Source organism: Rhagoletis pomonella, unplaced genomic scaffold, assembly GCF_013731165.1.
Source record: "Rhagoletis pomonella isolate Grant_MI unplaced genomic scaffold, Rhpom_1.0 Rhpom_scaffold_00007, whole genome shotgun sequence".
Classification (NCBI taxonomy): Eukaryota; Metazoa; Arthropoda; class Insecta; order Diptera; family Tephritidae; genus Rhagoletis; species Rhagoletis pomonella.
In genome coordinates, this window is record NW_023458561.1 from 36762766 (window position 1) to 36774731 (window position 11966).

General features: G+C 37.6%; 3 protein-coding genes across 3 annotated transcripts in view; 1 reads left to right on the top strand and 2 right to left on the bottom strand.

Moving 5' to 3' along the window:
- LOC118743796 (nuclear pore membrane glycoprotein 210) overlaps window positions 1–4307 on the bottom strand; it is a 120466-nt gene extending 116159 nt beyond the window's left edge. Inside the window, exons 1-6 of the mRNA XM_036476560.1 lie at window positions 3992–4307; window positions 3354–3843; window positions 2825–3285; window positions 1930–2086; window positions 495–1865; window positions 139–433 (exon numbers count right to left, since the gene is read on the bottom strand). Coding sequence (XP_036332453.1) covers window positions 139–433; window positions 495–1865; window positions 1930–2086; window positions 2825–3285; window positions 3354–3843; window positions 3992–4149 — 2932 coding nt within the window. The 5' untranslated portion in view covers window positions 4150–4307. The remainder of the gene's footprint in view (window positions 1–138; window positions 434–494; window positions 1866–1929; window positions 2087–2824; window positions 3286–3353; window positions 3844–3991) is intronic.
- Window positions 4308–7864: 3557 nt separating this feature from the next.
- The window catches only part of LOC118742701 (angiogenic factor with G patch and FHA domains 1), a gene marked incomplete at its 3' end in the record, with an annotated part of 12773 nt that continues 8671 nt past the window's right edge, over window positions 7865–11966 (top strand). Inside the window, 4 exon segments of the mRNA XM_036474967.1 lie at window positions 7865–8271; window positions 8327–8456; window positions 11690–11829; window positions 11905–11966. Of these exon segments, the coding sequence (XP_036330860.1) occupies window positions 8080–8271; window positions 8327–8456; window positions 11690–11829; window positions 11905–11966 (524 nt within the window).
- LOC118742702 (hexokinase type 2) lies at window positions 8464–10579 on the bottom strand. The gene is made up of 2 exons (XM_036474968.1): window positions 9193–10579; window positions 8464–9056 (listed from the first exon to the last, which is right to left on the bottom strand). The coding sequence occupies exons 1-2, from the start codon at window positions 10043–10045 to the stop codon at window positions 8548–8550; spliced, it is 1362 nt and encodes a 453-aa protein (XP_036330861.1). The 5' UTR covers window positions 10046–10579; the 3' UTR covers window positions 8464–8547.

Consider the following 11966-nt stretch of genomic DNA (forward strand, 5'->3'; position numbering starts at 1 on the left):
ACAATAATTTGAAATTTTCGATTCGTACGAAATCCAGAATATGCCTCAATAACTCTGAAAAATATATATACCTCATCTCTCATATATGTATTCCGACTATTTATTCAATTTGTAAAAACTTTTTCCTTCATAAAATATACCTTAAATATCCGGAACTTTCTATACAAACACTTAAAATAAATTCACTTACATGTCCCACGCGCAGCGGAGTGATCACCAATTCCTTTTCTTTGGCATCATATTCAACGCTTACAACGTTTTGTTCATATAATTCGAATTCATAGAAGCCACTGCCCTGAGAAATTTGTATGCGTTCACGACGATTTTTAGCCAAAAAAATGCTGACGTGGTCACTAGGGAACAGTGTGCTATTAACAGCCATAAAACGAATTTCATTCTCAATGACAGGGGTGTGCACTTCACCGGTTTTGGGCTGAAAATTTTTAAATTATTACTGTTATCAAGAACGGCAATGGAAAAATGCTACAACATACATTCTTTACACCAAAATTTGGTTCTTCTGCGTAAATGTCGTGTTTTTTCAGCACCGTTCCATCATAGCGCGTCACTACACCCTTAATACGGAAATTCTGTGCCACATCTGCTATGGTGGTTATGAGCACATCACGCGAAGGTAACCTCACGCCCTCGAAAATCTCTTCTTCAGTGCGTCGAAAGTGCATGATGGCATCGTTTTGATAGCGCTCGTCGCCAGCAGTGAATTCCCAGTCAATAAACAGCGAAGTAATATTCATCAGCTTGCGATTCTTTGAATCCTGTACCTCAATTTCGATTTCAAATTTGTCATCACGCTCTTTAATGTGCAACAATGAATTCTTCACCTCCATTGGGCAAGAGGACCGCAACTGTTCTGTTGCATAAAGATTGAGGAAACGTGGTTTAACGCAATGAACTGTGGTGCTAACAGTGGAAATGTAGGGTTGGAAGTTGGAGGTCAACAAAGCATTGTGAATATTGAATGTGAAAGTAGTTTTGCCAATTTTACGACACATGACATTGAAGACGTGCATGGGTTCCTGTGACCCAACCGCTGATTCGCTGATCTCAGCAATGGCTCCGTCGTATGCCAATGATTTTGTTAAATCGCTTTCCAAGGTGAACATTTTCTGTGGACCATTTGCGTAAATGATATTGCGCGAGGAACCTATAGGCAATATCACTTCATTCTCGGTGGGATTTAGAACTAACAGTGGTTCAAATACGCTTAATGTCACCTCGTCTTTAAGCACTTTGTCTTGGAATTTATAGGAGATGCGCAAATTAGTAAGACCTACAGCAGTGCTGCGTAGATGCACTACTTGGCATGCATTATTCTGCATTTGAGTTGTTGGTTCATTATAATCCACTTGGAAGATCTGATTAGAAAACTCATAATCAAACACAAGATTTTCGCAACGTGTGAATGGCACAAGTGTTTCATTGACGTAGGCATATATTGCGACATGTAGACGTACATAATCTTTCAAAGCTGTTTCAAAGTTATGTTTTATAATTTCCAATTTATTAGGTGGCAAGAAATATATATCTGCCTGGCGAGTAATTTTGGGATTCTTTGTAAGTGCCACTCTAATGGTAGCATGAGTGGTGAGTATTGCACCTTCTTCAAATATATCCCCTTGAGAGCGCTTGCTTTCCGAATGCCGTATAACTGTGCTTACGAGTCCAGTCTGTGAAATATGTAGACTTCGTTGATTTTGCGAGTGCCAAGTAAATGATCCATCACCACCCCGAGCATGAAATTGAATTTTTTGTGTCTTTACAACGTTAGGATCGAAAGGAAGTATAACTTTGTTCGGGGAAAGTAATAATTCACTAAAAATTTGCAACTCAGCTTGTGCTGTGAGCTGAATAAAAGGAATATAAATAGCTTTAAAACATTTGAATAAAACTTATAGTTCAGTTACTAACTTCTTTGAAATAACCATAAACTGGTGAAACGCCCTCCCGCATAGCTTCGCCGTATATGCGACTACCATTTTTGTTTTTTGATAGTATATAGAAGAGCACCTCATCTAACTCCGATTGCATGGAGAAACGTGAGCCTAGTGTAATCTTGTGATCATCACTAAACGCCAAGGGTAATATAATTCATATATTTATATTTAAAATAAATAAATTTACTAATACATACAGTATCGGTCATACGCCATTTATTTATTTTTTAGAATTTTCAATTAAATTTTAGTTCATTCGCAGACAAACCTCATATATACCCAAGTTTAACAATTTGTAGAAAACTACAAAAAAGTGCAACAAATTTTCACCCAAATTTCAAACTTTTTTCTCGGTAGTGTTTGAACTTTTTTGAGTACACAGTTTTTGAGCCCCTGCAAGTTTAGTTCGATAATGTGCAAATTTCAAGTGGCTACGAATAACCGTTAATTTTTTAAATTTTTTTTGTCGCATTGGCTTTTATATAATAAATAAGCTCAATTTATTTGTATGTGGAAGAAAACCGCAACACCTTTGGCGAAAAAAATTCTAAAAAATCAGCGGTAACTTTTAACCGCTTGAAACTTGCACATTATCAGACTAAAATTGATTAGGCTATAAAACTGTGCATTCAGAAAAATTCTCTAACACCTCCGAGAAAAAAGTTTGAAATTTAGGTGAAAATTTGTGGCACTTTTTTGTAATTTTTTACAAATTGTTAAACTTGGGTTTATATGGATTTTGTTACAGAAAGAATTGTATTTTAATTTAAAATTCTTAAAAATAAATAAACATAAGTGGCACACAATAACACTTTGAAATCGCGTGCTATATATATGACCGATACTGTATATATATAAATATAATATACCGTGTGTATAAATCCAATGCTATTTCATGCTTTTCGCCCTCTACCGTAATCCAATTATTGTGTGGCAACAGGCTCAGACCCAAACGCACAGGCTCAGCCACGGTCACTCGCGCGCTGGGCGTTGAAGCTTTTACAAGCGCGCTATCTAGATGACTATTTTCTTCGTCAAACGGTGCATTTCGGTCGCGCAAAACTACCACGGTTTTACCAAGTTTTAAGGCGTTAGCGCTATTACCGCTTATTGATGCGACTTTACTATCTTCGATTTCTAAGAAGTATTGGTCATTCAGAGAAATTTCCTGTAGTTTGCCCATTTTCAATTGCAATATGCGGAAGTTGATTGTATCACCAGGCAGCAAATGCACATCTGAAGGTTCTAGTATGATATTGGCCAAAACGTTTATAAACACCTCTATTTTTGGCACATGACTATACTCAGGATAAGGAATACTAATAGTAACCTAAGAGAAAATCGGATAGTTAAAACTTGCTTAAAGTTCGGTAAAAGAACTCATAACAAGGAGAATACCTTAGCGGTGCCTGTGTTGATGCCCTCTAACAACACCATATAACCTTTTAATCGCTGTGCCTCAAACTTTTCCAATGCCGGAGGCACCACGTGATAAGGACTTTCATTGAAGGTAAGGAATCGCAAAGCCGGCGCCCAATTTTTATTACCCCCACGGCTGCTCAAAGAAGAGATCACCCAACTAAACTCAATACCTTCTAGTGTGGTGAATTCATTGCCTTGCGAATCTTCCGCACGCAGCTCAAAGGTCTCCGGCGCTTCCTCTAGAAAGAGCTGTCGTGTTGTTGTATGTACACCTAATTTGTCAATAACATCAAGTATAACATCGCAACGCAAATTTTCACCAGTGGTGACGTCCTCGGCCAACACAATGGCAGCATTGTGATGAGCTTCACGTGTTAATACAGTCACTGTTGCACGGTAGGAGCACTCGCTTTCCACATCTTCATAGAGTGGTGTGACAAGTATTAGATCTTGGCGGGATGATGACCTATAAGATAAATACGAAAAAATTAGTAATTTTAGCTAATTTGCAAGTTAATTATTCAGCAGCTGTGTGAGACAAGACAAATTCAGTTGTTGAGGTTAGATTTGGCGCGTTGTTGCAGCTGCCTGTTACAAAGTTAACTGGTTTTTACCACTTAAAACATCCTTTTTCAATGACTTCCAAAGTAAAATTTACTGATATTTTGTTAAATATTGGTAGCAACACACGCGGGTAGTTCAATTTTAATGCAACAGAAATGCTACAAAGTGCAAACAAGCTGAGGATGACCAAACAGTTTTTGCACGCCATTTGAGCACACTTTCGCAGAAGTCTAAATTATTTGAAGTTTTCTCTATTAAAACCCTGTTTTAAGCTGTCTTAAACTGTACTAACAAATCGTATATTATTTTAATTGTTTACAAAAACGAGGAAATTCGCAGGGTTTGCAAAATTCACTTATTGCATGTTTGACCGCTCAAACAGAATGAAAATAAACCGGCACAGAGTTGCATGGAATAAAGTGCCCGCTAGGAATTTTGATGAAACAAGCTGTCAGCTTATATACAGTCTGTTCCGCAATGAGAAAAAGTTTTATCTTATTCTAGAACCCAATTTTTCGAAATTTGGTATGCGTAGCTACGTTACGAAAAACGAAAAATCCACATGCTCTAACACTTTGTTGTTGTTGTTATTGTAGCGGCAACACTTTCGAAATATGCGCTGCATTGCCAGCTATCAGTTGTTCTTTGAAGACAGTTGTATAAAGGAAAACAAGGTGGAAAGGAACCCAAAAACACTCATCATGGATTGTCATGACAGTATTGTCCGGTGTAAACCCTAAGTTATGTCAAAGTAAACAAAAAATAATCGCTGGCAAGGAAAAGAGGTTTGTAAGTCTGGGTTCAGACACAGAAAGTTTTATTGCGGCAACACGAAGTTTGTGTTTGTCAGTCTCTTGTTTTATAGTCAGTTCTCTTGTTTTATAGTCAGTAAGGATTTATTCCATTTGATTAAATAAATAAATAAATAAAAGGTACCGAGTTGCTCGTGCTCGGTTCACACGCTTTGTGCTCTCGTTCGTCTGAGTAACTCAAGTTGGCGGTTCACAGCTGACAACAACAGTTGTGTACAAAGTAGTTGCTCTGTGCGAACGCGAAGGGCAAAGCCAAAAGAGAAGTTGCCGAAAATGAGCAACAAAAGTTTCTCTGTTTTAACCAAGTCGAATGGTATTTTTAATACAAATGAAGTTAAAATAAATTTAAATTGCGCAATAAAGCAAACAATAGTGATAACGGTGGACAGGCAACTTTTTCTTGAGATGTGAGAATAACTACCACAACAAATTTGATGGCTAATAATTTGAGATTTGCCTGTGTAAACGGGGTGATTTGAAAAAAAAGATTTGATTGAGATTATTAGGGCGATTCTGAATGGAAACTTCCTGGGAGTTTTCTTTCATTTCCCTTTCGTACTATCATGAATAAAAATGCCTTAAGGACTTTTTACGTAAATGGCGAAGTTGAGCTGTAAAACAAGTGTAAAAAAATTCTTTCGAAGTGCGAATTTCCTCCTCCCAAATTTTCGAGGAAAATGCTACTCCCTGGAAGTTAATTATTGGAGGATCTCTTTCTTGAGGGAAACAAATTCCCGGAGAACAAACAACAAGCATCAGGCTGTATATTAATATGTTAACATACTTTTATTACTGTATATACTGTGGTTAAGACGGTTTAGATAACTAACTAATCTCACATCCTCTTTTATCCTCTTATTCGGCTTCGATACTTTTTACCCACAAATGTAATCGCCGTCGAGATTGCGCAAGCTTGTAATCCATGATTCAATAATAAAAGGTTTGCTCAAAAAACAGTTTTCTCGCTCCCTCTTGACAAAGCGTGAGCTTTTTATTTTGACCAATATCTTCGTTATTACTTAACTTTTTGGAATAGTTGATACATCAAAAAATAGAGAGTTAAAATATCTTTCAGAATTATAGAATAAAAACTAATTTAAAATGCATAATATGCCTTTTTTTCAAGCTCACACTCAACTGTGTGCGTACGCAAAGCATTCGCATATGAACGACAAGGTTTGACAGATGTGTGTGAGCGTCCATATGAATACAAATGGAATTCTTTGCCTTTGCGAAAGTTCACGCTCACGCTCGCGCCGTTTCGCGGCTATTTTGTAGCGCAACTTTGCGCATTGTGCTGTGCAATCCTCAATCATCTATTTTGTTTACATTCATTTTGGTTTGTGCTCAACGCTTTTTCGAAATAACTGCGGTAAAACATAAATATTTGCTCAAATTTGAGTTTCATTTGTTCAACTTTATAAATTAAGTAAAGTGAAATAATTAAATGTCGGAAATTGCATAAAATATAAAATTGTCCTCATGAAACACATGGCGCAAAGTTGCCCAATTGCCCAAATATGAAACTTGCGCGTGTATATGAGTACCGTTATTGAATCATGCTTAGTCCCATTTCAGACACGTCAAGTCTTGCTTTCAAGTCTGCTCGTTCGCTGGTGAAGGAGGTGGGAAACCCTGCAAAAATCGTTGGATCATGTAGTCTATTTGTGGTAAATTGGAGTACTTACAAAAGTGTTCCTCTGTCATGCTGTAGCGGACCAACTGGTGTCTCTGCGCTAGCTTATTGTTTGTTATCCGATCACTGCTCGTGTTTTAACGAAACGTGATTGAAGTTGAGCATTTGAAAGCGCATTTGCATGTCTGGCTGTAGCTGAACGTGTAGAGATGCTCGCTGTTAGTTCTTAGCTCCCAGCATGTTCGGGTTCGAATACCGTCAGAGGCAACATATAATTTTTAATTTTTGTCTTGGTTTTTATTAATTTCGAAAAAGTATTTGAGAAGTGAAGAACACAAACGTGTACAAACGAAAAAATATAGCAACAATGCCATTGTTATTATGTTGGAGTAGTTTTGTGCTACTCTGATGTAATGCGGGGATGGAGTATATGGTCTTGCCCTAGGACATCGCAATGTTAATTGGACCATATTTTTTATATGAATTGTGGTTAATTTTGGGGTACTCCTTGGTCCTTAGGGAGTACTCTTTACACGCATGCATGGAGTAGTCGCGATTTTTGCAGGGAAAGAGGGGAAGAGTACAGATACCTCCGTACCGTCAATTCGTTTCAAGTTTTCTTGTTCTCTTTTGATCTTTTCGTTGCTTCCCATTTAAAGATCCGAGGACTTGAATTCAATAAAACTTGACGCGTGGGGAAGCAAAGAGAAAACACAAAAGAGAATGCGATAATGACCCGCAGATGGCGGGAAAGCACAGGTTTTTCGTCGTGGCTTGGGAAAGTTCGGAAAGGGTTGGAAATTAACTCGTAAGGGGCACCTGAAAATTTTTTTTTCGTCATCCGTTATTCGAAAAAAATTTTTTGATGATGCATTCCCGAACGTCAATTTGTTTGCAGTTATTCGACAAAAATTTGTTTGATGATGCGTTTCCGAACATTTGGTTTTAAATATTTAATTTTTCAAATTATCGGATAATTTCGAAGCAGGGCGTTGTTGGGGTGATTTCCTCGGTGACATCCTACGAGGAACTGCTTCGATAGCAACATGGTGTGCCCTTTCACCGCCAGCATCTGGCTTGCTCGAATGATATGAAACGACATCCTATAGCCGTGCGTAGGGCTGCATTCTGCCATGTTTGTAGGTTTCTCGACTGTATATCGCTGGTCCTGCCGACCACACTGCCGTTGTGTAGTTTGCCACCGACCGGCCGATTGCTTTGTGGCGGTGGTTTGTTTTAGTAATTTTTTAGCGGTTTTCGATAACAATTTTTGGTAGTTTGTTGCAAAAAGACCTACAGAAATAATAAATTGGTCGCTTTAATTTTTTCTTAAAGCTTCTGCCTCATATACGTAGTTTACTTCTGGTTAATTTCATAGAAATGACATGGCGTTGAAATTACAAACGTCAGCCAAAAAATTAGTTTTTCTTTTGCTCCATTTTGGCAGATCGTGTGGGTTTGGATCATGAGCAATTCAACAGCTTTAAATAGTGGTTAAGCTCCGGTGTGGTCATAGCATAAGTGAACTATCTGGATTATCGATACCCGTATTCACTCGAAAGTTTTAGGCATCCCTAGTCGTTATCGAGTTTCTTCGGCAAACATCTGTTTTGTGAAAAAAAGCGTAGAGATATATATTTTCTTTCAATTAGTTTTATTTAATAGCAAATCCGTGCAAACTTATTGAAAAATGTCGGATAGTGATTCAGAAAGTCATAAAAAATGTGCTAAACATAGCAGTGTGAAATTTGTTACAAAACAAACCAGCGAAATAGCAGATATGAGGCCTGAAGATATGTGCGGTTACATTTCAGAACTTCATGAGCTGCTTCTAAAAAAAGACAAAAAAATCAAGAAATATAAAGATAAATATAAAGAATTGGTATGTTATTAAAAATCAAACTAAAACACATGACCTATATTTTTTTATTTACTAGCTAAAACAACTCAAAGGCGAGCAAATTAAAGCCAACTGCGACACTGAAAAAACGGTTGCTGCTGCTGCTACAAGTGATAAGGTTGAAAACCCAACGTCATCGCTGGAAGTTAGTAAACAAACAGAAGAAGGTGCGCATTTGCAGTATTTTTTATTAACATTTCCCTATATTTCACAAAGTACTATATATAAATTTGTATAGATTTATTTATGTGTATTATTTTAATTTTTGCTGGCCACTGCTGCCACCAACGCTGCACCTCTGCCAGAACCATCCTCGGAAAGCATTAGGTCAAAAGTTATTTTCGGACTTACCAATTTCCGCATAGCATCACGCATATATTTGTCAAAATGAGGATGACACCGATAAACGGTGCCGTCTACACCAACCACTACATGTGGTTCACCTATTTTGTTGATTAGACCACTTAAACCGACTGCCACCAATTTGGCTGCACGCTTTGAAATGCACTCGCAAATATATCGGAGCTTTTGACAATCTTCTACTGAGGCCCTTTCCAATCCAAATATTTCTTTGAGTATGATGCGTGTTTGTTGAAAGTCTGGAAAGCTATCATTTTCAATTTCCGATATAAAACGCGTTTCAAAGCAGCCTACTCTCTCGGCTAAAGCATTAGTAAACTTTTTCTTGTCACTGCTGCGCACAAATATTAAATTTGCTTGTATGGCATCGTGCAATACCAGCCGCACGAGCTCGCCCAGGTACATGCCTGCAAAAATACTAACTATTAGACAAGTTTCTTCGGTGGTGCAATTTATGCAAGACTAAGCAAAAGAAAACACAATTATCAGTATTGCCTTGGTAATTAATTACCTTCCCCTCGCCTTGATGTATGTACTACCAACCTGAAATCATTTTCTCAAACAGCTGTGTATCCGCATTCAGCGACGATTTATCAACTTTCCGATCGTAGTCTGTGCGCACGAATTCTAGTTGCCCGCTTTCCCCAAAAGCGCCCCATTCCGTATTCACTAGTATATGAGTTTTATCAACTTTGTGCTCTGGCTCTAGTAAATCAGCATTTTCCACACGCTCCACATAGCAGGCATTACAACCGGTCCCAATAATAACACCAATGCGACATTCGGGATTACGATGAGCGCAGGACATTAGCGTGCCAGTTGCATCATTCAAAATAGCCATTACCTCGATCACTAAATCACCACGCCGCGCTATAGCTTCTTTCAACAAACTAACCACATCCTCGTTTTCCACACCTGCGCACTGAAAGCCCTTTGTCCAACGCACTAGCAGACCTTTCGTTAAGCCCAACTGTATGCAGGGAAATGAAAATGTGAAACCCAACGGCAAATGTTGATCGCCCAGTGAATATTCATTAACAAATTCTGCCAAACAATTAGCAATGTGATCGAAGAGTTGTGTGCCCAGTCCCGTCATAATTTCTTTGGGCACAGCATACACCTTAAAATCGATTTCAGCTTCATGATGTCCCTTTAGTGACACGCGTAAAACGCGAAAATTTGTGCCTCCCAAATCCAAAGCTAAAAAATCACCCTTCTCATCGCCGCTTGGCAAGTCTTGCACATAAGTCATAAAACATTTCGTATCGGCTTGTTTTTGTGTCGCCTTTGAGAGACCTTTGCGTATTTCGAGTGTGAAACGTTTGTACAATTCCTGTATTTGTGAGTCGCTGATATTGAACTCTTTAAGGAAGTCTTTTAAATGTTGATCTTGCATTTTTTTAAATTTATTTTATTTTAAGTATTACTATTTTTCACAGTGATTACTTAAAAATATGCGGAGCTAAGCCTTTTCACCACTGCCAGCAACTTGCAAGCTAGGCGGTTGCAAATATTCTAAATGGGTACGCTTAAAAAGTCTGGAACTGCCCATATTATTTTCAGTTAGTGCAAAAAAGCTGTTTTAAGACTTTGTGCACAAATCTAATTGATAAGAAATCAACTTTTATTACCAGCAAGCGTTTGAAAAATCTGTTTTCTCAGCCACAGTGGGCCTTTTTCTGTTGCAAGCATTGAAATCGTGAGAAAAATATTGAAATTACGACACATTCTATGAATATTGCATTTGCACTGATATTGTTTTAGTTTTGAGAATTATTGTTTTAGTTTTAAGAATTACGTTCCTGTGTAGACCCGACTGTCGTGGGAATGACAATCATTATTGGCTTGTTGTTGTTGTTGTAAAAGCATATAAAACGTCCAAAGAATTTTTGGGGAATGATGCTGGAATGACAGTCTTTGGCCAGTTAGAAATCTGGGTCATTTCGGTTACGTATACCCGAATGTCGTGGGAAAGTTCTTACTGTCTTTTTAATTGGTGCTGTAACCTCCAAAGCGATTTGGCACTACTTTTTTTGTTATTCCATGACAGTAAGCTTAGCTCTACGAACCGAACGTTCCCACGACAGTCGGGTCTACGTAACCGGAACGACCCAGATTTATATCTGGCCAAGGACTGTCACTCCAGCAACACTCCCCAAAAATCCTTTGGGGAACTTGTATGCTGCTACAACAACAACAACCCGACCAGTTGGAATTAAGTTTTGATTTCATCACTTTCACATTTCACACACTGTACAGACAAACATATACATATGTATATATGTATGTATGGATTTCCCTTTACAATTTTCCATTGCATCTTGAATGTTTAGCCTCGTTCATAAATTCAAACACACACTGTATGTACATGCTAGTTTACATATGTACCTGCCCCTCTCACACTATATAATTAAGTATCTCAAATTTTGATTAGAAAAACTATTAGTTTTACATTATAATTGGAAAGCATCCTCTGTGCAAATAAAAAGCTTAGTTTCCAAAAAAAAAAAAAAACCTAGAAGACAACTGAAATCGCTGATAAGAAGCCTCAAAACAAATGCATCACATGTCGTTGTAATCGCCGGTATTGGCGTCTCCATTACCGTTTTTTATTTACTTTCTTCTAAATGCAAACAATCAAATGCAGTGGCAAACTATTGGCAGTGAAATTTCATCCCCCGGATATCAAATACCCTCACTAAGACCTAACACTTGTAAAGTGCTTTGCTCGGTTTTTTGATGCACCCCTTTTTATTAGTTTTGCGATATAAATTTGTAATGTTGACATTAGTACCAATAAAGATAATGCTAGTTGCATTTATACAGACATATGTTTATGAAGATACTAAATGTATGCGGAATACGTACATGCCATTGTAGGTACATAACACGGTTGAGGTGCAGAAGAAACTAACATTTGCAATAACCTTTCTTCACGGGCAATGACAGTGTGATGCATTAGCCGTTTACAGTAGTATTAGGAACAACTCAGTTATTGTGTAACTTTATATTTATCTTATATTTTTTAATTTCTATTTAGTAGATAATGCCGGTACTGTTGACAGTTTTGTTGATGAAATACGTCAGGCAGCCGAACAGGCACAGAATTTGAATGGCTTTGTCTATGAGCCCACCTCTGGGCTGTATTATGATCAAAAGACTGGCTACTATTATAATGCGGTAATGGAAAATTAAAAAAAAACAAATATTTTCCAAATTATCTTTGTTTCGTTATTCCTATTTAATTTATCTCAGGAATATGGTCTCTATTATGATGGCAACAGCGGCTGTTATTACAAATACAATCAAGAAAAAAA